We start from the raw sequence: 21,657 nt of genomic DNA on the forward strand, positions 1-21,657 counted from the left end.
TCTCCTGAGTTTGTAGACAGTAAAATAAACAGTGCATTAATATATCCACATGTATTGATGTAATACATCTGGTTAAATAAAACCTTTCATATATAATAAGAGAGAGAGAGAGAGAGAGAGAGAGAGAGAGAGAGAGAGAGAGAGAGAGAGAGAGAGAGAGAGAGAGAGAGAGAGAGAGAGAGAGAGAGAGGGGGGGGGGGGGGAAGAGATAGAGAGATTTTGGTAGAATTGTACAACTTTAGCATCCAAATGATCTATTTAGATTGGGTGTAGCTCCTGTATTTGTGATAAATACTGTATCCCTATTCAGATGATGTATTCAGACTCTGGGAAAAGGATAAAAGCCCTGAAATATTAACCAAAATAAAGTCACTTTGAAACCATTTAAAGTGTATGAACCCTGCATTAGATAAATACATTGAGCTTCCCTTTGACCCAATTATTATAAATTTTATTTGAGCTACATGTATTTGATTCAATCCCTTCAACATCGAGATGATAAATTTTGACTATATATTATAATTTTAATAAAGATTTCCCCCTGAGTACTAGAACCTTTTTTTAAGGAATAAACATATTTAGCACATTGGATAATACAGACAATGGTATTGTAAACCAGAAAATGCATTTAATATGTAAGTTTAATCATTAAAAAGGTGCTAGTTATTGAACACATCTTATAATGGCTGAGGGCTAAATATAATTGACCGAAAACTTGTTACAATAGTGAGAAACTCAGGATCATCCTTTTGAAAAAAGTGTAGATCTGTCATTTGACTTTTCACATCCTTGCACGTGTGTTTGGATGCACTAATTAATTGTTTGATTTGTGGCATTTGCATCATTTGGTGCCATTAAACATTCTCTGCCCTGTACCCCACTCCCATATCAGGTGAACTTTCAGGTCATACCGAATATATTTGTGTTACTTAAATAAATGAGGAAAATAGTGAAATCTGAAAATATTATTTGACAGTATCAGCTGTGACCACTGTAATATTGAACAGATGTTTGTTATCTCGAATACATGTAGTAGGAAAGTGGTAGTTAAGTAGTCAGCTGTACCTACCGAGTGTAGTAAAATGTTGGTGGCAGCTGTTGCCGCATAAAAATCATAACCTACTGCCTACTAATAAATCCTGCATTGTAATAAAAGTCATGGCCAGTGAAAGTATGTGATTTGAATGGTTTTCACAGTTTAGGAATGAGATTTAACTTGGTTGTGAATTGCTCACTTTGTCTTGAGAGATGACCCATTGGGCTTTTCCCATTATAACAATTCCTACAATTACTAACTTTACTGTTGGAAACCCTTAAAAACATGTACATAACCAAAATAATTACATTCATTTGCAGTACATATATAATATAGTTAAAGTTTGTTTTGTTTAACACCACCATTAAAGCACATTGATTAATTACTCATCGGCTATTGGATGTCAAACATTTGGTATTTCGAGACACTTGATCATCATCATATATACATGTATATATATATATACGTGTGTATATATATATATATATATAGCGAGAGAGAGAGACGAGAGAGAGAGAGAGAGAGAGAGAGAGAGAGACAGACACACACACACATACATCAGCATATGCTAGCCAATAGTTTTTGTGAACAATTACTATTATGTTTCTACGTTTTTAGGAGCATAATTTGAAGTTGTGAGCAACACATTTCAAACAGTGAGCTGTTATGACATATAGAATTTATGTTATATACTAATGGAAAGAAATAAGGGAACACATGGTATTTGAGACCAAATGTTGACAGGGAGGTTGCTATTTTACATATTAAAAAACATGAGTAGCGAATTCTATTTATCCTATAACACTTCTAAAATAACATTTAATTAAATTTTTAGTAATTCACAGTACTAAAGTAACTGCCATTGGTAATGTGACATCATCATGATTAGTACAAATTAGTTTGACATCACGCATTCTAACTAAATCTTTGAAAACGTTACGCTCGGGTACACAGGTCTTGTTGGCTTGTAAGCAAATGACCCATACACAGCAACACATTACCTAGAGACCTTGCAAAAATGCATACCATTATTAACCAGGTTATAATACCCTAAATTATCACATGAGTTTATGACATGGATATCATACGTAAGTTAGAGGATATATATATATATATATATATATATATATATATATATATATATATTATATATATATATATAATAGAGCTGCATGTATATGTAATTAAATGTACTGAGTAGGGAGATAATGATTTTGAGAATACTGGATGACATCTGAGGCAATACTGTATATATATCTTGTACACGTGAAATGATGTCCTTAGTGAGCCTGTGGCAAGGGAATGATAACATCATTGATAACATCATTGATAACATCAATTCATAAGTGAAAAGGTATTGCTATAGACCTATAGTGAGTTGGGTATTCTACTTATTACCCATTGTCATTCTGATATCATATTAACATTTTTTTAAAACAATTATATTAAAATGTTCAAGTTTGCAAAACAGAGCAAGAGACAGTGAAACCCCATTGTTATGATGCACTGCTGACGACATAAGAAACTGCCCCCCACCCACCCCTCACCCCCAACACACACCTACAAATTCAATTCCATCTATGTTTTGTTTCTACAACTTGTTTTGAGCCTTAGATAGATCAACATTTACCACGCCAGCGAATGTGCTAGCATGATGTCTGGTGCATTATTTGACATGACATGAGTATACGAACACCATCCCCACAATACTGAATGTGGGGTGGGATTTAGCTCGGTCAGTTGAGTGCTCGCTTGAGGTGCTTGTGTCGCAGGATCAAACCACCTCAGTGGATCCATTCAACTGATTGGGTTTTTTCTCTCGTTCTAACCATTGAACCACAACTAGTTAGAGGCTGTGGGAAAGTGCATATAAGAAAATGTAACAGGTTTCCTCTGATGACTCTGTCACAATTGACAAATGTTTGACAGCCAATAGCTGATGATTAATTAATCAATATGCTCTAGTAGTGTTAACCAAACAAACTTTTAACAATATTAAATAAAAAATAGTTTGGGGTTTTCTTGCATATCATGAGGTGACAGCACTTCAACAGTGAAATGACATCAAAACGTATCTTTCTTTTGGGAAAGGTAGCAAAATCTTGTATCACTGTGGTAATGAATTCCAGTCTCCCTAAAGTGACATGCAGACCCTGGTTTTTAAACACTACGATGTATTTTTCACTATTAGTCTAAGAGCCATTTTGATAATTAAAATTAGAAATTAATGATATTTTGTTTAGATTATTCATTTTAGCATTTCTGGTAATCCAAGATTTTGTAATACCCCTAAATAATTTTTTTATAATCCTAAAAATACACATTCGTCTGAGAAGTAACAGTTATCGAGCCAAACTCTAATATATTTTTAGACGTTATATATCCCCATTTAGACCTCACAGACTTTAGTTTCACTCTATTGTAACTTTATCCAGATGTGTTACAGGTTTGTTGATTAACTAAACTTGGTGTTCATTTTCACGGGTTAAAACTAGGGTCTGCACCTTTAACACTGGCAACACTTGTGTGCTGTAGTCTCATTCTGTATCATTACTAATAACCTAAATAGTAAAATTCCAAGCTAGTCAGTTGTCATGTTCACTGAGATATAATAGGAGTTTGGCTGTTGTTGATCAATATAAATGGATCAATTCTTCTGTGTAATTCCAGCTACCATATCTCATATGTTACAACTTTATAATGAATTATGTTCATCGAGATATAATAGGAGTTTGATTGGCTGTTGTTGATCAATATAAATGGATCAATTCTTCTGTGTAATTCCAGCTACCATATCTCATATGTTACAACTTCATAATGAATTATGTTCATCGAGATATAATAGGAGTTTCATTGGCTGTTGTTGATCAATATAAATGGATCAATTCTTCTGTGTAATTCCAGCTGCCATATGTTACAACTTCATTATGAATTTACCAGGATAATAAACACATTCACGTGATTGTATTGTTAAGAAACCCAGGAAACCTATAGTGAATTTTAATGCTGGAAATAATTCCTATGATTCCATTAATAGTTAATGTGAAGTAATCCAACCCATAAGGATGTGAAAATTGTTTTATTGATAAATCCATAAGGTGGGTAGGTTTATCTGTAGAGTCGACATGTCATGGACATACATTGTACGTAACTGTGCTGTATACTTCAATAACGAAACAATTGAACATTCTGAAAATTTAATGCACATTACATGTACTGTAACAATAACACATGGATAAGAGTTGAAAAATTGGGCTAAAAACATTTTGTGAAATACTCAATATTGTCAAGTTTCCTTCTGTTAAAGTGCATTACTTCATTAATTTGGCAAGGTGTGTTTGTACACATAATTAAAATAAATACGTCCTAGGTTTGATGTACTAGATAGTAGCCGTCTTCATTAATGGAATCCACACCACAATGTCTATCAATGATATCTGGATGGAAAAACACAATCTATCATTCAAACAAGTTTAACAAAAAAAACCACAACGTTTCTTTCAAATATATATCCAATATGGGGTTGTGAAAACAGACATAATTAGGACCAGTCATATTGATTGGAGTGTAATGGTTCCATAACAAAACTTAGGTCTGATCTACGTCTATTGTGAGGTCAACTTTAATCATGTCGGTTTGTACACTCATTCCTCCACCACGCAGGCCCGCAAGGAAAACTTGTGGTTTTGGCACGTTGCTGTAGGAGTCTTCTTTTGTCTGGGTGGCATTTTCTCTGCAAGACAAATAATGGATTATGAAAAAGAAAGAAATCCACACAATTTGTTCTACTGTGTAATATTTGCAGATATAATTACATCTGCGTACTATATGCAGAGATAATTACATCTGCGTACTATATGCAGAAATAATTACATCTGCGTACTATATGCAGAGATAATTATGCAGTGAAACTCCTCTAAACCGGACACCCTCCGGACCAAGTAAAAAGTCCAGTTTTAAGAGTTATCTGGTTTAGAGAGGTTCTCTCTTGCACAGATATTTAAAAAGGGACCATGAAAAACATCTGGTTTTGTGGGAATTCTGGTTTATAGAGGTTCCGGTTTTAAGAGGTTTCATTGTATATGGGTGGGATGTAGTCCAGTGGTAAAGCACTCGCTTGATGCACAGTCAATCTAGGATTGATCCCCGTCAGTGGGCCCATTGGGCTATATATGTATGAAAAGATAATTACAATGGCAAAATTTTACTTGCCACCCACAAATATTCAATTTTCACCCCCTCTTCAAGTTGCACATTCTATAACTTAATTGTAACCTACATGGTAATCCACTCTACGATAATACTTGATCCTAAAATCAGGTCTCTGAAAGATGAGTCCTGCACGGTCAAATAAGTAAGCTGGTTGTTAATTTGTACCCATCTTAAATCAATTTAGCACCCAGGGGCAAATATCTTAAAACTGGTTGTTAATTTGCCCTAAGTTTCAATTTAGCACCATGGGGCAAATACCTCCCCATGTACTCCACCCAATATGCAACTGATTACATGTGCATGTGAAAAAGAAAATCTGCTTTAAAAAAGACATTATCCTTTTTCAGTATAATTGTGTTTGTTTCTAAACCGGGAAACAAACAAGTACATGTACATGCCTGCCTATTATTATTAACTTACTTTGGTAAATAAACTTGTGTAACATTATCTCTTCGTAGGTTGCTCAAGTTCGTTTGCATTGAATGTGTTATCCTTGTCCTTAAGTTTGTCTGAAAAGAAAATGGTTTTCATCAGACATCTGACTGTTGTTTAACATTTCCTGTTATTTTGCCCTCTATATACTAGAGAGTTCCAGTCCTACTTATCCAGGCTAAATCATTTAAATTTAAATATCAACACATTAATATATGGCGATCCCAACTTAACACTACAAGAAAACAGTCTCATCTGCAAAGCAATTCACAATTTCACTTCCTTTATTCTTGTCTCTCTGTTCTAATCTATATACGAATATTTATATTTTGACAGGTTAAATATATATTTGTTTTATATTCTTCAACACTAAATGCATATTTTGTACTTTCTGTTGACCAGTTAATATTTGAGTTGTATAATGTAGGAAAAGGTCTTTATATAGGCTATGCCTGTTGATCAATCCCATCTGTTAACATAAACAGAAATAAATATTGTTTAAACCAATAAACAGACCTAATAATATTTTGGATAAAAAATTTGTAAAGGTTTTTTCAAGATTTATGTTTGAACAAAAAGTGGAGAAAATCTTAACGATAATTAAAGGTAGGAGAGCAATTTATCATAGTTGTTAACAATTTGATTCGGACTTTAAGTTGCATTTCATTGGGGATTGATCCTGCAGTTTGTCACATGTCTAAATTCTTAAGTTTTCAGAGATTGAACACTAATCAATCAGCTATCATGATGAGTAAAATGGCTTAAATATTGGCTTAGCTAGATTTTGTTTTTACTATAGTTTGTGAATCAGTTTTCAATTGATTTGACATCAGTCTGAATGGTGCTTAGAAAATCTTTAATGTCTCAACACTAACCTAACTTGGGAGTTGCAAACTGTACTGTGTTTTTAGTTTACATTTTAAGCCTGCAGCTTCAAGTTCAGAGAAAACTTTTATAAGCGAAGACACAGGTAACAATGGAGACTGTTTATGCCTCTGTAGTAAATTGACAATACAACAAATAAATTACATTTACATTACATTACATGAAGTTAGAGCAGTATTTTGTGATATAAGTAAAGCTTTTGATAGAGTTTGGCACAAGGGTTTAATTCACAAATTGGAAAATGTTGGTATAAAAGGAAAATTATTAGCATGGTTTGAAAGTTATCTATTCCATCGTTAACAGCGTGTAGTATTGCATAACCATTTTTCTCATATCAAGACTGTCCCTGCAGGTGTCCCCCAAGGTTCCGTCCTTGGTCCTATTCTGTTTTTGATATATATAAATGATATTGTAAGTGATATCACTTCAAATATACGACTGTTTGCTGATGATACTTTGCTATATATAACTGTTGAAAATCCTAATGCATGTTATAAAATTTTAAACACAGACTTAGTGTGTCTTAATAGATGGGCAAAAAAATTGTTAGTAAAATTTAGTCTTAATAAAACTGAAACAATGGCTTTTAGTCGTAAAAATGTAAACACTGATAATCCTAGGTTATTCTTAGACAAATAACCTAGACAATGTTCAGATATCTAAGGTTGAGGTTCATAAACATTTGGGTTTAACGTTTCAAAAATCTAGAGAATGGGACTGTCATATGAAAGATATTGTGGATAAGGCCAGTAAAATGATAAATTGTCTTCGTTCATTCAAATTCAGATTATCTAGAAAGGCATTAGAAAAAATATATAGATCGTTTATTCTTCCCATATTTGACTATGCAGATATAATTTGGGACAACTGTACTATATATCAGGCAAACACCCTTGAAAATCTCCAATTAGATGCTCTTCGTACAATTTGTGGTGCTGTTAGAGGAACATCTCACCAGTTGTTATATAGAGAAACCGGTTTCATACCTTTACTAGAAAGGAGGAAGCGACATAAACTCTGTATGATATATAAACTTTCAAACAACATGTTACCAACTTTTTTAACCTTACAACTACCTCACTGCTGCAGAACGTAATGAATACTATATGGGTAATGTGGAGAATCTACAAACATATTTTTGGCGAACAAAATTGTTTTCGAACTCCTTCTTTCCTTCAGCAGTAAAATTATGGAATAATCTGTTGCCTGATACTAGAAATTCTTCTTCATTAAAATTGTTTAAAATACAAATGAACAAACACGACCCTGCTGTTCCATCTTATTTTTATGAAGGTGATAGATGGCAACAGATTCTACATAGCCGACTCCGTTTGGGTACCAGTGATTTGAATGGTCACAAATTTGTACGACATGTGACAGATACCCCATCTTGTATTTGTGGCCATCCAGTTGAAGATGCAGAACATTTTTTATGTTTTTGCCCAATATATGTTGCAGCTCGCAATACCCATTTACTGAACTATTATAATCTCAAGTGTCATACTTTGCTATTTGGAGATTCAAATTTAAGTGTCCAAGAAAATATCTCTATATTTAAATCTGTTCAGAATTTTCTTATTAATAGTAAGCATTTCGAGATCATTTAACCATTCTAATTGTTTGCTATTTATTCTTTGTTTCTTCTACACACTACTCTCTTCTATTCCCCCAACTATCCGTGTTATCTTTTTTGTAATATTGTTCTAGCCATCTTGATGTATAACATGTATATTTGTTAAATGTAGGGAGAGGCCTTAATATAGGCACTTGCCTGTTGGCCAATCCCAAATTTGATTTGCTAATAAATATTGATTAAACCAAATAAATTACATGCTAAACCACTCCACTCAAAATAATTTGTGCTATGACAAGTGGATGCAAGGTGTAATGGATGTATGACAACAAAAACCCTCACACTTGGCTGCAGAAGGCTGAAGCTATTGCAAAAGAATCGTGGTATATGCTGTCATCCTGAGAATATATATATCTTTTTGTTTTTTACAATTGATGTTCACTTCAGTAGGTTTTCCTGCATTCTAATATACGACCCCTGCACGTGCTGTAACCTCACCGTGGTGCAGGGGTGTAACATTCTCTTTGAGAATGGCCAATACATCACAAATTGAAATTTTTAGTAAAAGTCGGTATCTATCTGTGATATTTGTATCTTTGCACAGTTCTTTACACTGTTTTTGTTTAAATCTTGAATTTTTATATTGATGTTGATCATTACCTTATTTGTTTGCATTACCATAGTTTGACACCCAATAGCCGATGTATTTTTCGTGCTGGAGTGTCGTTAAACATTCATTCATTCATTCATTCTAATATACGATTATCCCCTTCTAAAGTCTAATTGCTTAGCCTCAGTGTGGCATATGGGTTAACACTTTGGATACCAATCCAGCAAGGCTAGCTCTGCCACTTGCCAAATTTGCCAACTGATGAATAATTGGCGAATTTTATTTTAAATTGGTGAACAAATTTCATGTAATAAATGGTATTTTGTTGGAAAATAACTGTGATTTCAGCATTGTATAAAATAATTTGGCAAAATGTTTTACTCATCTAGAGCTAGCCCTAATCCAGGTATCTGAGGTGGCCAATCGCAGCAATACTCATAATTAGGGGATAACCCTACTGTCTTTTACGATTTGCGGACGTATATCGGTGGTTTTATAAATAAAATGGTAAATTTGCGACTGTAAAACCACCGATATACGTCTGCAAATCGGAAAACATAGTAGGGTTATCCCTATTCTAATTAAACTGTTTGCTGGTTGATTTTGAATAGGAAATTGTCACATTTGTAGTAAGAATAAGCCTATAAACGTCACCAGCTGGTGACGTCATTAGGCAGCCCATTAACAGACGATGGGTGGTCGGACAGTTAGCGGTTCGAACATAGTTGTATAATTTGACATATTTAATCAGCGCTCGTGATTAGATAATGACTAATAAAGAATAATTATGTTCATTTTTGACATAAAAACTTCTCAGTATTTAACGACTTCTGTACGTAACATGAACGCTACAGAAATTGTCTTTATGACGTCATTACAAAACAACCCTGTTCTTCACTTAACCTGTGACGTATTTCTGCCAGAAATTTTGCGACCGGTATATCGGTGATTTTACCACCTGAAATTTTTAGCAGAGATCCAATCAGATTCGTTCTTACAAATGTGTTGAATTAGAATCACATCATAACTGTAACAACAACAAAAAATATATATATGTATATAAAATTTCATTTATACTAATTATAAGTCTGTTTAAAATGCATGGTCTCACCAGTTTTATGGCTTTCCGCCTGAGTTCCCATTCATTCCATTCATATGATTTGACAATGTTGGACTCCAGTATGTGAGTGTCTGTCTGTGAAGCGGTGTCACACTTTGTTATAGGCTTTTCTATCATCTTCCCCGTGTCACGTCCCTGTATAAAACCATAATATACTAAATAAAATACCAAAATATCATTCAACTAATGTTATCGGCAATGACTGAATCACAAATAACTAATTAACTGTCTGTTATATACTAGTATTCCACATGATCAGAATTTGTGTGAAGAAAAAAAAGACAAAAAGTTTATTTAAAGATACCCTTGAACATTGCTAGTCGATAGCAATAAGGTGTTTAAAATATGGCAAATAGGATTCTTGGTCTAAAGAATCGGCTAAGACATTTAAAAAAATTAATATTCATATTTATTATATACAGTCAGGTATCATCAAGATATCTTTTATATGCACTTTTTCATAGTACACACAATGAATTTACATAATATGTGTTTTTAAAAGTAAATACGGCAAGGAGAGTTATCAACAGACTTAAAAAGAAGTATCCAAGCTTACTTAAATGAGCTAATTGTATTCAACAAAACCATAATAAAACTAAACATTTCTCCACATAAATATGTGTCTATATATCTTTATTTCCTTCCATAATTTCCTGGCCACAAGACAGGTACCTATTGTTTTAACAGACGGGGACCTGCATGTAGATTTGGACAGCAAAATGATGACAGATTTATATAGGGAATTTCAAATATTGTTAAAACTGACAGAAAAAACAAGACAGAATACCAAACAAAGGGATGGGGAGATGTTTTAGTAGAAAAATGTGCTATGAATGCAATAGTATATTAAAAGATGCATTTAAGTTTTAAAACAATTTATATAATTATAACTGTAAAACACAGTTCAGAAGTTGTTTACAAATTATTAACAAAATTAGAAATTGTTTACCATACAAAATGGATTACTTACTTCTAACAGATGACTGAATGCAAAGAAAAGTGTAGGCAAATATGGGCTTTCTGTTATTAAAATATACAAACCTGTGAATATGGAGTAATAGCTGAGAACTGAGTATGTAATTCAAGCAGCTGTATCAGTTCAGGACTTTTCTTGGCACCTTCTGCTGCAAGCTGTATATACCTGCCAATACCAGTAATAGGAGTTAATGCAAGGCACATACAATTACACTATTATTTGAAAAAACACCAAAAACCACACACAAAAAATCGCCCCAAAATTTAAAACAAATACAAGTGGGAATAGTTTTAGTTAATGTTAAAACTATATTTTTCTTCATTTAATGTGTTATCTATGTCAAATGAAACATAAAAACTTGGACTTTATTTAGTAGCATATTGAATTGAAATGTGAACATTTATTTAAAAATGTAAATGAAATGAAAATGCACCAGTGTTATTCAACAATTTCGCCTTTTTATACCTCCTCCCTTGTAACATTTTGTATTGCTAAGACCACTCGACCCTCTAAAATTAAATAATGTTTATCAATATTCTCCCCCAACTTTGCCTGTCATTATGACATAATAATTATTGGGGGAAATCTTTGGTTAAGTACAAAATAGAAATATAAAAAAATAGTCGATCAAATTCAACTTTAATTCATAAAATAACAAAAAGAATAACTGTAAAGTAGTAAAAATAGATATATTATTTAACTATGTAGAATTTAAAAGCATTTATGTACAGTTTATTATAACAGTTGCTTTGTACATAAAAACAGCCAACAAATCACATGCAAATTTCATGGGTGCCACCATTTTGTTTACGTTATTGCCAATTAACGTTAACTAAGTGTCGTAAAGTTAACAAATTATTGCAGTAAGTAAGAGTTACCTTTCTTATTAATTAAATTATATTTCCTGTTAAATTAATAACAGAAAAAACCTGCACTCGCATGCAATGCATAGTGAAAAAAACCCATGTATGATTCACAACACTGCTAAACGACACGGATGTCACTTTCCCCTTAAAGCGGTGAACGACGTAAATGTCATTCTCCCCGTCAAAGGGTTAATAAAATAAGACAATTGTTTTGAATGACACCCCCCTCCCTCATAAATGTTTCATAACACATCCAATGATACACCCCCCCTCATAAATGTTTCATAACACATCCAATGATACACCCCCCTCCCTCATAAATGTTTCATAACACATCCAATGATACACCCCCTCCCTCATAAATGTTTCATAACACATCCAATGATACACCCCCCCCCCATAAATGTTTCATAACACATCCAATGATACACCCCCTATAAATATTTCATAACACATCCAATGATACACCCCCCTCCCTCATAAATGTTTCATAACACATCCAATGATACACCCCCTCCCTCATAAATGTTTCATAACACATCCAATGATACACCCCCTCCCTCATAAATGTTTCATAACACATCCAATGATACACACACACCCCTCCCTCATAAATGTTTCATAACACATCCAATGATACACCCCCTCCCTCATAAATGTTTCATAACACATCCAATGATACACCCCCCTCCCTCATAAATGTTTCATAACACATCCAATGATACACACACCCCCCCCCCCCCCCCTCCCAGAGTGTTACATATTTGTTGAATGGCCCCTGATTAGGTTAATTATACAAACAGGTATGTTACCCGTACTTACATTTCAGGGTTCTGAGCAAACTCAACTGCTGCGTCTTTGTTTGAAAATGCATAATGTTTGTCTCGAAACCTCAACACACCTATTTCAGGATTTGATGGGAGCAACAGTCGATCATATTTGCCTACTGTTAGAGCACAGTATCCCTATGGGTTGAACATGGAAACATTATAGAAACACAAATATATATATAATAGTATATATAGGGAATAACTGATTACTGTTTTACGATATCGGCTTTATCCTGTGAAGGTTAGAATTGGCGACCATTCGACCTGAGCAGGATAAAGCCGATATCTTAAGACAGTAACCAGTTATTTCTTTTATCCTGCAATCCTACGGGAATAGTTGGAAAATCATTATTTATTCCATTTTTGTGTAAGCAAATGGAGTATCGTCAACCTAGCAAGGCTTTTTGCCAGATGACGTCATACAAGGTACATAACGTTATTTTTTGTAAGACACTAGCTACATTCTGACACATTCAAAAAGTGTTTCTAAACTCTAATTCATAATAAATATACAAATTTTGTATTATTATTGCAAAAATAAAAGTTATTTGTATTTACTGTACTTCATTAAACAAATGATTTAAAGAGTATGTTTATTAAAAATCTAGTCTGAAACGCTCAAGTCGAGTCGGGCTTATGTCACGTGATCTATATTAATAGAGATTTATCTAGTCATCATATCATGCCAATGTATACAGTGATTGTGGGATAAATATATACCTACCTGTATATTATAAAATAAATTTAAATTATTGCATTGGTTGAACATTTTACAGTAAATAAAGGACTTTTTTGCCAGAAAATACCTAACCATTGGCAAGCCAACTTCTTTTTAAAGGAGGCTAAAGTAAAGATACTCACTCTGTATTGCAAAGGAAGTTTATGGAAATTTTTTGTGGTTTCAGGAAAAAGCCAACTAAGATGTTCCAGTCTGAGCATTTCAGGTTTCACGCGATTTTCTTCCCCACTTGTCTAAAAGAACATAACAAGAGACAGCAACATATATATAAAAATTATATGTTAACCTTAGTATTGTAGCCCTAATTCAATAGATTTAAAACAAATTAATAAACAATGTCTTTGCAAATTTTCTAAAAATGTCATTAAGTACTTTTTTAAAACATATTTTTGTAAAACGTTTACATAAGACACTAGTAAAATCTTTTCTGATCTCATCTTAAAATATTTGTGATAAACCATCAATACAGTTATACATGTAGCCTGTGTAGTTGCCATACAGCATCTGTTCACATTTATTGGGGAATTGGGAAATTGTTTAACGTGTACGTTCAGAGCAAGTTGTTGTAGCGCACGCCTGTCCTGGGCACAGGTACTGGCCTCAAACTGTTGCGTCCAGGACAGGAAAAGGGTTGGGGTGGGTGAAGGAGGGACCGCCTGCACTGGCAGGTTCAAGGGAGCACCAGCAGTCCAACCGTAGTCGGTAACAGGCAGGGGCTGGTATGGTGCTGTGTAATTTGGAATGTCCCATAGGATTAAGCCAAAGGGAAATGGTGCGCATTTTGATGAATGAAGTTTGGCACAATTTTGATGGTCGTTCTAAATATAAAAGGTAGGGAGCTACATATAGGTTTGGAACTTAGTAGGATGAGAGTAGTTCGTTATTAAGACCTCGTTGATGCTGGGGTGTCTCCCTAGGTTGCCCATGGGGCCCTTAGAAAGAGCCTGATCTCTTCTGATTGTGGCATGACAACCCAGGGGAGACTCGGTGCAATTGTGTATATACACAGCTATTGTGTTCACATTTATATAAATCAAGCACATAAATTACCTCATTTATTCTTTGTTCATCTGTTTTAGTAACTTCCCCTTCCAGATGTGGAGAAAGGATATCTTCTGTGAACATTTCTTTATGACCCTGAGAAGACGAAAGTTCATAAATCTTCACGTTCACAAATTTGTACATTAGTTAAACCCACTTAAGTACATATGTAGTAAAAAAAACAAAAACAAACACACCCCCACCCCCAAACAACCCAAATAAATACCCCTTTGCTCACCCCCATAAAAAAAAAACCCACAACAGCACATCCTTGTATGACTAGGTTAAAAAACAAACTGATATGTTCTAGATGTTTGTTGGAACCAAAAGCCAAAACCAAAAAATATATGGTATCAGTTTAATGATTTTGATATTAAGATGTATAATTAACTATATTGAAGATGGAAGAGATAAATGTATTCCATTTTTAAACATTGTTTTAATGAGTAGCTATTAGATGCTCTAAATTGTTTAAATGTGTGAAAATTGTGCTAGTCTGGGGCCTAATTCACAAAGGTCTCTTAACGCTCTGCTAGACGACAAAGCATCCTCTTTGTAAGTCTTTTAACATTGCACTGCGAGATCGCAAAGTTGCGAGAGTTTAATGAATTAGGCTCCTGATGGTTACCCACCCGAGAAAATGGTTCCAAACTAGCCAGGATGTTGCTGAGAACACTGAGAAGTACCATTTCATCTTGGAAGCCACTCCACAGCTGTGACAGATGGATAAACTGTGGCTGAAACAGAAAAACAAGCCACTCTAGAATTATCAAGCAACATCATATAATACTGTGATAATAAAAACTATAAGAATAAAACAATTATCTATGACAGATATTTAAAGAAAAAGAATAATGACATGAAAATATGCATGATTTTATATTACTTCCTCCACTCCACCCTCCAACATGTTCATAATGTGTAATGAAAATAGCCGAGGATAACTTCTTTTTTTTTTATAAAAAGAAGAAAACTAGCAGAAGTCACCATGAATATAGTGTCGCTGGTTTGCTTAATAAATTGTTTCATTCTGTTTCTCTTCACATGTAAACCTGTGTCCAATGAAAGTCTGTCAGATCTCAGTGTATTTACCTAGAATGTGAACCACCATATGTAGGCCCTACCCAGTACATGATTCACACTTCATACTCATGGATGTTTTGTTTCTTTTTTTTAAAAACTGAATTAAAATTGATGGTTATATGAACAGTGTTGGTTTAAGGATCTGCGGGGCCTATTGCATAAATAACTGTGGCGCCCACTTCCCAGGATATATATTTTGCAACCCCCTCGGGGAGAGGGGAAAAATGACCTGGGGAAACTAAATGTACACATCACCACTGGGCCCCCTGAAGTGCAGGGCCCATAGCATGTGCTACATGTGCTACTAGGATAAACCGGCTCTGTATATGATGACCTACATAGACTTGTGCCGTGGGGACTGCCGTCTTTGACTGGACCGTGGCCTGTAGCTGCTCCAGCCTCGTCGCCAACTGGTTCTCCAGGGACTCCACATTCTGAGCACAGCTGATCACATCATTCTGCAATCACAACAAACTGGTTTATTCATTGTTATCAACTACTGTCAGATTTCAAAAAATTTTGACATCCAATGGCCGATGATTAATTAATCAATGCGCCCCAGTGGTGTTGTTAAACAAAACAAACTGCATTGTTATCACTTGAAGATCTGGAAATAACAGGTTACAATCTTACACAACGCTAGCTAAACGTCAACAGTAAATTAGAACATGTTTAATCACTTGAAGATCTGGAAATAACAGGTTACAATCTTACACAACGCTAGCTAAATGTCAACAGTAAATTAGAACATGTTTATTGTTATCACTTAGATCACAAAGGTATTCAACACTGAAACTTCAACAGAAGGACCTAAATTAGAATGTTTATTGTTATCACTTAGATCACAAAGGTATTCAACACTGAAACTTCAACAGAACGACCTAAATTAGAATGTTTATTGTTATCACTTAGATCACAAAGGTATTCAACACTGAAACTTCAACAGAAGGACCTAAATTAGAATGTTTATTGTTATCACTTAGATCACAAAGGTATTCAACACTGAAACTTCAACAGAAGGACCTAAATTAGAATGTTTATTGTTATCACTTAGATCACAAAGGTATACAACACTGAAACTTCAACAGAAGGACCTAAATTAGAATGTTTATTGTTATCACTTAGATCACAAAGGTATTCAACACTGAAACTTCAACAGAAGGACCTAAATTAGAATGTTTATTGTTATCACTTAGATCACAAAGGTATTCAACACTGAAACTTCAACAGAAGGACCTAAATTAGAATGTTTATTGTTATCACTTAGATCACAAAGGTATACAACACTGAAACTTCAACAGAAGGACCTAAATTAGAATGTTTATTGTTATCACTTAGATCACAAAGGTATTCAACACTGAAACTTCAACAGAAGGACCTAAATTAGAATGTTTATTGTTATCACTTAGATCACAAAGGTATACAACACTGAAACGTCAACAGAAGGACCTAAATTAGAATGTTTATTGTTATCACTTAGATCACAAAGGTATTCAACACTGAAACTTCAACAGAAGGACCTAAATTAGAATGTTTATTGTTATCACTTAGATCACAAAGGTATTCAACACTGAAACTTCAACAGAAGGACCTAAATTAGAATGTTTATTGTTATCACTTAGATCACAAAGGTATTCAACACTGAAACTTCAACAGAAGGACCTAAATTAGAATGTTTATTGTTATCACTTAGATCACAAAGGTATTCAACACTGAAACTTCAACAGAAGGACCTAAATTAGAATGTTTATTGTTATCACTTAGATCACAAAGGTATACAACACTGAATCTTCAGCAGAATTTTGTAAACTAGAACATGTAGTATGATGTACCTGTTGTCACAGAAAAGATTAGTTTCATGTATTTTATGATGTTTATATAATAAATGCCCAATATTTTGTCCATATCTGGTAGAGCATGAGCATACTGGGTAAATTGTGAAAACGTTGTCATAACCTTTTATGAGCAGTATATTGAGTTTCTTCAGTGGGAAATTAAGCTGCAGGTAAAAAGCATGCAGGCTGTGGGAAAGGTAAATGTCACCTGTCTGTTCATCAGTGCATTTGTCAAGAATGTTTCAAGCAGGCAAGTTGACTGGGAAATGGCTCTTAGGAGGTATGTGGTTTAGTCTTTTGGACAGATAGTTTGACTATATTTTTCCCCAAGACTCAAATACAGGGCAATTTAGTTAATTGTAATTTGTTTGTGGTGATTATTAATAGGGTTGTTTATTTGTTTGTATTTAGATATACATGTAAGTGGTGTTGTATATTAGTGCATAATCAGGTGCTATAACTTAGGTAGTTTTACTTTGTTATAGGGTACTTGGGTGTGTGTATAGTGTATGTTTTCGGTTGTGTAACTGACCGTATTAGAGGGTTAAGCGTAATTTGTGTTGTTGTGCACCAGGAGTAAATATGGTACAAAACAAGGGGTTAAGGTTAATTTGGTTTATTGTGTTACAATAGTTTTTATAAGTGTCAGACGGGCTTGATAATGAGGTATTTTATTGCCATAATTATATTAAGTGAGCCTATTTGTAGACATTTTTGTTTCAGCTTTTTGGGTTTGAGCGTGAGCCAGAACCACGAGAACCTTTGGGTTTGAGCGTGAGCCAGAACCATGAGAAGTATGTGAGCTACGAGAGCTATGATAGCTATGTGAGCTATAACTGGGTGTGAGGGATGACACAGATGTGGCCAGCGGAACTGTAGGAGAACCATCTGCAAGAGATGTCTACAGACTAGCGTGGTGGCGGAATGTGATTAGGATATCTGCAAGAGATGTCAACAGCCAACCATCCAAGATGTGCTAGTGTCTGGTCGTCATCAAGATACTGATAGTATTCGCAATGACAGTGAATTTCAGATGAGTTTATACTGATACAATTTGAACTGGTTGAAAATGATTATTTAACTAAGGCTCGAACATTGACTAGAAGCTAGTTGGCTCAGACTGGTTTACCATGGACACCAGAATACAGTTTTTTGGGGGGTTTAATTTAAGGTTGGGGTAGTGATGTTTGGAGTGAAATCGTCATTGTGTATATTTATATTTTGTATATAAATTTGTTGAAATGTTTTGTTTGACTTGTTTCTTGGACAATATGTCTTACTGATAGTCAATCTCTCGTCCATCTGTGACACCTGTACTACAGAGCCTTTCTTTCTACATAATTATCATTTTAGTACTACTTTTATCAACTCTAACTTGCAATTTTAATGTATACATGTTTTAATAAACTGAAACCTTAAGACTTTTGAAAACAAACAACAATGCAGGACCATAGGAATGATATCTGAATTGAAGGGGAGGGTGGCACAACTTCTAGTGGAGGGTGTCACATCCACTAAAGTGAGGGGGTACACAAGCCATAGTTTTACCTTTATTTATATAGAACAGAACCCCCCAAAAGTACATTCTTGTCGAGGAGGGAGCACAGCCCCTACCCCCTAGTCCCTCAGTTCCTATGGACCTGCAATGTCTATACACATGATATATTTTGTCATTTGGTTTGTTTTCATATTGAAACTACCATTCAGTTCTAATCTAATTTCTTGACTGATTTTATGAAATATTTGTTTATTTAATGACATCCCAGCACTCAGCACTTTGTTTAATTAGTGGATATTAGTTGTAACACTTTGTCTACAAAATAAGAGAAAAATTTCCGCAATAAAGACTCTGGAAGTATGTTACACAAAACACAAATATACAGACTATAAATATATAATTATTTTGCTTTCATGTTACCAAAAAAAAGAAGAGAGAAAACCCCCCAAAACACTAACCCCTCCCCACAAAACTCCCCAAATCCTGATGTCATCAATTTTAGCTGACTTCACTTCTCATTTTTATCACTGTAATATAAATCTGAATGACCAAAATTGTATCTTGTCAAAATTAAGGTGGAGTCAAAAGGATATTTTGACACGGTCCTAACTGTTCCCATAATAGGACCGCCACGTCGGTGGCGTCGTGGTTAGGCCATCGGTCTACAGGCTGGTAGGTACTGGGTTAGGATCCCAGTCAAGGCATGGGATTTTTAATCCAAATACCGACTCCAAACCCTGAGTGAGTGCTCCGCAAGGCTCAATGGGTAGGTGTAAACCACTTGCACCAACCAATGATCCATAACTGATTCAACAAAGGCCATGGTTTGTGCTATCCTGCCTGTGGGAAGCGCAAATAAAAGATCCCTTGCTGCTAATAGGAAAGAGTAACCCATGTAGTGGCGACAGCGGGTTTCCTCTCAAAATCTGTGTGGTCCTTAACCATATGTCTGACTCCATATAACCGCAAATAAAATGTGTTGTGCGTCGTTAAATAAAACATTTTTTTGTTTTTTTTTGTTTATAGGAAGACTACTATTCCATAGCATTCATCGTTCCTAATCCATATGCACACTACATTATTAAAAACATGCATAATGGTAAAATATGTACAAACCAAAATAACTCTGAGAAATGCTTCATGTTGTCTGGAATTGATGAGGGCTTCTCGGAGTAGCTGAATGGGAATTCCCTCCACTGGTTTTCCGTTATACATCTTCTCTAATATTGCTACAAGAAATAACACATATTACCACTACACTCTTAACATACTACAAATGCACCAACCACATATTGTTATTAGGCAGTTAAGAGAAGGCAGTTAAGAGAAAAGATTTTTTAGTAAACGTGTTCCAAGTATGTTAAGTTGCCACAATGGGTACTTAATTGTAAGCCCATCTGACTGCATCATTAGTTCAAGAAAAACAGAAGGATTGGCAGTTCTATTTCAGTGTGCTGTCCCATAGTGGCAGTATTTACTGATGACCAGAAAGGAACATTTGAATGACGTCTCATCATTTTGTTTAATTTGTGGGCATTATATGAAACTGTGCAACATGCTAAATAATGTTTGTTTAGAGGAAACTGACCATGCTGCATAATCTACCACCTGATGGACAACAGTGGACTTTTCTGTGCATTTTTCCACCGACAGGACAGCATATACCACAGCATTTGATCCACCAGTTTCAGAGTTATTATCAGAATAGGAAATAGCCATAATAGTCATCCAATGGCAATTGATTTCCGACCAAGGTCAGTATATAATGTATGAATGAGCTAAATGAAGAGTTTAGGCACAAAAAACAATTTAACCTATTTTATCCAAAAACGACTTCTACTATCATTACTCAATTCAAGGCATTATGTTCTGGTTTTCATACTCGTTTTCTGAAATTCTGTCCTTTATTTTCTTTACTTATTTCAAATTAAGATCACCCATTGTGGACTTGATGGGTTTTACCTACAATTAAGCACAACAAAAACCCCTCTTTTGCAGAAAATTACTAAAATTGATTTATCAGTTTTTGCATCTGAACTCTTCACATATACATTCTGCTTCTGTTTAGTGGTTAGAAGACAGATAAATAGCAGATATTTCATGTTTTTTGTCAAATATGATTTACATCTCATCGAGTGAAGTTTGCAATCATATCTCACGAATCGCGCTTGCGAACTTCACGACGTTGAGATTTAAATCATATTTGACATAAAACATGAAATTTTCTATTTATTATATAACTTTTGGCAATTTACCTTTATTTTTAAAATGCCAGCAGTAAAATAGTTCTGGCTTTCTTACAGTGAAGATAACACTTTCTACAGTTACAATAACACATTTTAGAGTGAAATAGTGAAATGTTTACTCTAAAATGTGTTATCATCACTAATTGACTGATAACACTTTTATTTCACAAATATTTTAAGATATTTCACTAAATGTTATATAATAAACAAGTTTATCTCTGAAGTACATACTTGTATATTCGTAAGCACACTTCAGTGTAGCCTGTATTTCTGTGTCCACACTCTGAGTGGTAGCTGGCACAGCTTCATTCAAAATGGCAGGTACTAAAATGTAAATGAAAATAACACTAGAATTTCACAGTTCACAGACATCCTCATCAGAATTTGTTTAAAAGCATTCTTCCCTTCTTAGCTCATGCATCTTTTAAGATTGCATTACCAACAATAACATTTTAAAAGATTACAGAATTTACAATTTTACTAGAATAAAATAATATATCATACATGTATACAGGGCCATAGCTAGGATTGTTTGTTTGGGGGGGGGGGGGGGGGGGGGGGCAACTGAGTAGTTAATAGTCTAAAACTCCTTAAACAGTTAAGAATATGACAAAAACAAAACCAACAAGCATTTGTTTGGTTACATTATACCCAATTTACCAACAGTGACATTTA

The 21,657-nt window shown here is 34.4% G+C and overlaps 1 protein-coding gene and 1 long non-coding RNA gene across 2 annotated transcripts in view; one reads left to right on the forward strand and one right to left on the reverse strand.

Annotated features, from left to right (window-relative positions):
• Positions 1-4,219: 4,219 nt before the first annotated feature.
• The window catches only part of LOC121384061 (cilia- and flagella-associated protein 206-like), a 21,433-nt gene continuing 3,995 nt past the window's right edge, over positions 4,220-21,657 (reverse strand). Inside the window, exons 7-17 of the mRNA XM_041514272.1 lie at positions 21,214-21,306; positions 19,853-19,965; positions 15,742-15,861; positions 14,953-15,057; positions 14,330-14,416; positions 13,402-13,512; positions 12,533-12,675; positions 10,910-11,009; positions 9,860-10,003; positions 5,669-5,757; positions 4,220-4,769 (exon numbers count right to left, since the gene is read on the reverse strand). Of these exons, the coding sequence (XP_041370206.1) occupies positions 4,625-4,769; positions 5,669-5,757; positions 9,860-10,003; positions 10,910-11,009; positions 12,533-12,675; positions 13,402-13,512; positions 14,330-14,416; positions 14,953-15,057; positions 15,742-15,861; positions 19,853-19,965; positions 21,214-21,306 (1,250 nt within the window). The 3' untranslated portion in view covers positions 4,220-4,624. The remainder of the gene's footprint in view (positions 4,770-5,668; positions 5,758-9,859; positions 10,004-10,909; positions 11,010-12,532; positions 12,676-13,401; positions 13,513-14,329; positions 14,417-14,952; positions 15,058-15,741; positions 15,862-19,852; positions 19,966-21,213; positions 21,307-21,657) is intronic.
• On the forward strand, positions 17,411-18,483 carry LOC121384062. Its single transcript, XR_005959334.1, has 2 exons — positions 17,411-17,518; positions 17,962-18,483. It is a non-coding gene; the product is annotated as an uncharacterized LOC121384062 (long non-coding RNA).

Source organism: Gigantopelta aegis, chromosome 10 (genome assembly GCF_016097555.1).
Source record: "Gigantopelta aegis isolate Gae_Host chromosome 10, Gae_host_genome, whole genome shotgun sequence".
Classification (NCBI taxonomy): domain Eukaryota; kingdom Metazoa; phylum Mollusca; class Gastropoda; order Neomphalida; family Peltospiridae; genus Gigantopelta; species Gigantopelta aegis.